Source organism: Fragaria vesca, linkage group LG3 (genome assembly GCF_000184155.1).
Source record: "Fragaria vesca subsp. vesca linkage group LG3, FraVesHawaii_1.0, whole genome shotgun sequence".
In the NCBI taxonomy this organism is placed as follows: Eukaryota; Viridiplantae; Streptophyta; class Magnoliopsida; order Rosales; family Rosaceae; genus Fragaria; species Fragaria vesca.
This window is the reverse complement of record NC_020493.1, coordinates 23,979,817-23,981,938: the sequence shown is the minus strand read 5'-3', so window position 1 is coordinate 23,981,938 and position 2,122 is coordinate 23,979,817. Positions and strand designations below refer to the sequence as shown.

At 37.6% G+C, this 2,122-nt stretch overlaps 1 protein-coding gene across 1 annotated transcript; it reads right to left on the bottom strand.

Annotated features, from left to right (window-relative positions):
- Window positions 1-233: 233 nt before the first annotated feature.
- Window positions 234-1,915, bottom strand: LOC101292497 (zinc finger MYM-type protein 1-like). The gene is made up of 3 exons (XM_004296149.1): window positions 1,654-1,915; window positions 304-1,551; window positions 234-241 (listed from the first exon to the last, which is right to left on the bottom strand). Exons 1-3 carry the CDS (start codon window positions 1,913-1,915, stop codon window positions 234-236), a joined length of 1,518 nt encoding a protein of 505 aa, XP_004296197.1.
- Window positions 1,916-2,122: the final 207 nt, after the last annotated feature.

The following is a 2,122-nucleotide window of genomic DNA, read 5'->3' as shown; positions in this document are numbered from 1 at the left end:
ATAATAATGCTCATTTATAATATTCTGTTCACAAGCTCTAACACCTTTCTTGTAAGGTAATGACATATCAGGCATAATAATATCATTCTCACAACAAAATGATGCAACCCTTGTAATCAAAGCATCCCAACCATTCTCTCTCAACTCTTGAAGTCTTCTTTTTGCTAATTTTAGGAAGTTTAGAGCATTCAAAATATCTATGGCTTTTTTTTTGCAATGATTGACAAGGAAAATCAGTTATCTTCATGACAAATTGCATCAAAAGCAAGCAAAAGACAAAATTAAAGTGCTTCATAGCCTTACCCACATTCTTTGCTTCTGCTTGTATCTTTTTTGGTCCATTTGCAGCCAGTTCTGCAAGAGTTGTTCGGGTAGCTCCAAATAGATTAATCAAACTTGTTATAGAGCGAAAATGTGAACCCCAACGAGTTGCCCCTGCTCGTTGCAAAGTGCAAGCTTGATTAGCCCCTGTACCTATTTGAAGTTTGCCAGCAGCCACTAATTCTGCAATCTCTTCTTCTCTGGTAGCTTTCAAAGCTGAATGTCTCTTTGCAGAAGAATCTACAAAATTCACAACGAAGCTTAATGTATCAAAAAATGTATAAATATCATCCACCCCTTTGGCAGCGGCATTTAAAGCTAATTGCAAGCGATGAGCAAAGCAATGCACATAATATGCATACAGACACTTTTCACGAAACAAAGCTTGTAAACCATTAAATTCATCCCGCATGTTACTAGCACCATCATATCCTTGACCACCCATATTTTCTATTTGAAGATCATTGTGAGTAAGGACTTTAGATATCTCAGAATATAAAGTCTGAGAACAAGTGTCTGCAACACTAAGAATTTTGAAAAACCTTTCTCTAATAAACCCATGACAATTAACAAATCGAAGTATGATAGCCATTTGCTCCTTACTAGATGCATCAACCACTTCATCAACCAAGATACAAAATTTGGCTGATCCAACTTCATCTCGAATCTTCTCTCTAACTTTGTTGCCTAATATATTTGCAATTTGTTTCTGTATTAATGGAGAAGTATACTTGGCATTTCCAAGAGCATTATCAAACACCCTTTGAACTTCTAGATTCATTCTTCCAAATGAACTCAAAATTGCATCGAAGTTTCCACGATTAGTTGAATCTGCCGACTTATCATTCCCTCTAAAAGCACATCCTTGTTTGGCTAACAACCTTACACATTCTATAGTAGCAATAAGCCGAAGTCGGTGATTTGCTGCTTCTTGGGATGAATGTGTGCTAATGACTCTCTCAATATGCTTAGTTGGGTTTCTTAGTGTCTCCCACTTGTGCATGGCAGTATTTTGTGGTGAATTTATACCTCCCATGTGTTTAAGAATGCCAGATTGCTTTGACATAATATTCTTCCAACCTTGAAACCCATGCTCAGTGAATGCTGGATGGTGGGATGGATATCTATCAAATAAGAAGCAAGGGAAGCAATATGCTTTGTCCATTTGTGCAGAATACTCAAGCCAAGGCCAATCTTTAAACCACTTGTGATTAAATTTTCGACCTTGGCCTGTATCATTAGAAGATGGGTAACTGCTTAACTGAGGTTGACATGGTCCTAAGACCACATAAGCTCTTCTAACATTCTCCTGGTCATTCAAAGGGTACTAACATGGACGTCGTAATCCTGGATCACGCTCAAGAGATGTAATATCAAACCCTCCTACCTCAATTCTTTCACTACGACACTCTTCTACTGGTATAGATATAGAAGAAACTAAAGGGACATCCCTGGGGACATCATGCACAGAATTTTCAGTCCCACGTCTATTCTCACTCACACTCCCACTCTCACTACCACTTGGAGGGGTATCAGTTTTTTGAAACCATGAGAAAAGACTTTTATATCGCTTGGGCTTTCGATGATCAGTCATTATCAGTACCTATATATATATATATAAATTGATAAGCAACATTATATTAAATCAAGCCATGTTCTCGGTTCTCACATATCACTTCAATTAAACAAGATCAAAGATTCAATGAGTGAAAACTTACAAGAACTGCTCACTTGGAAGGCCATAATAGAGGCAATCAACCAAAGGTCCAAAGCTTTGAAGACATTGAGGTCTTGATTCTTG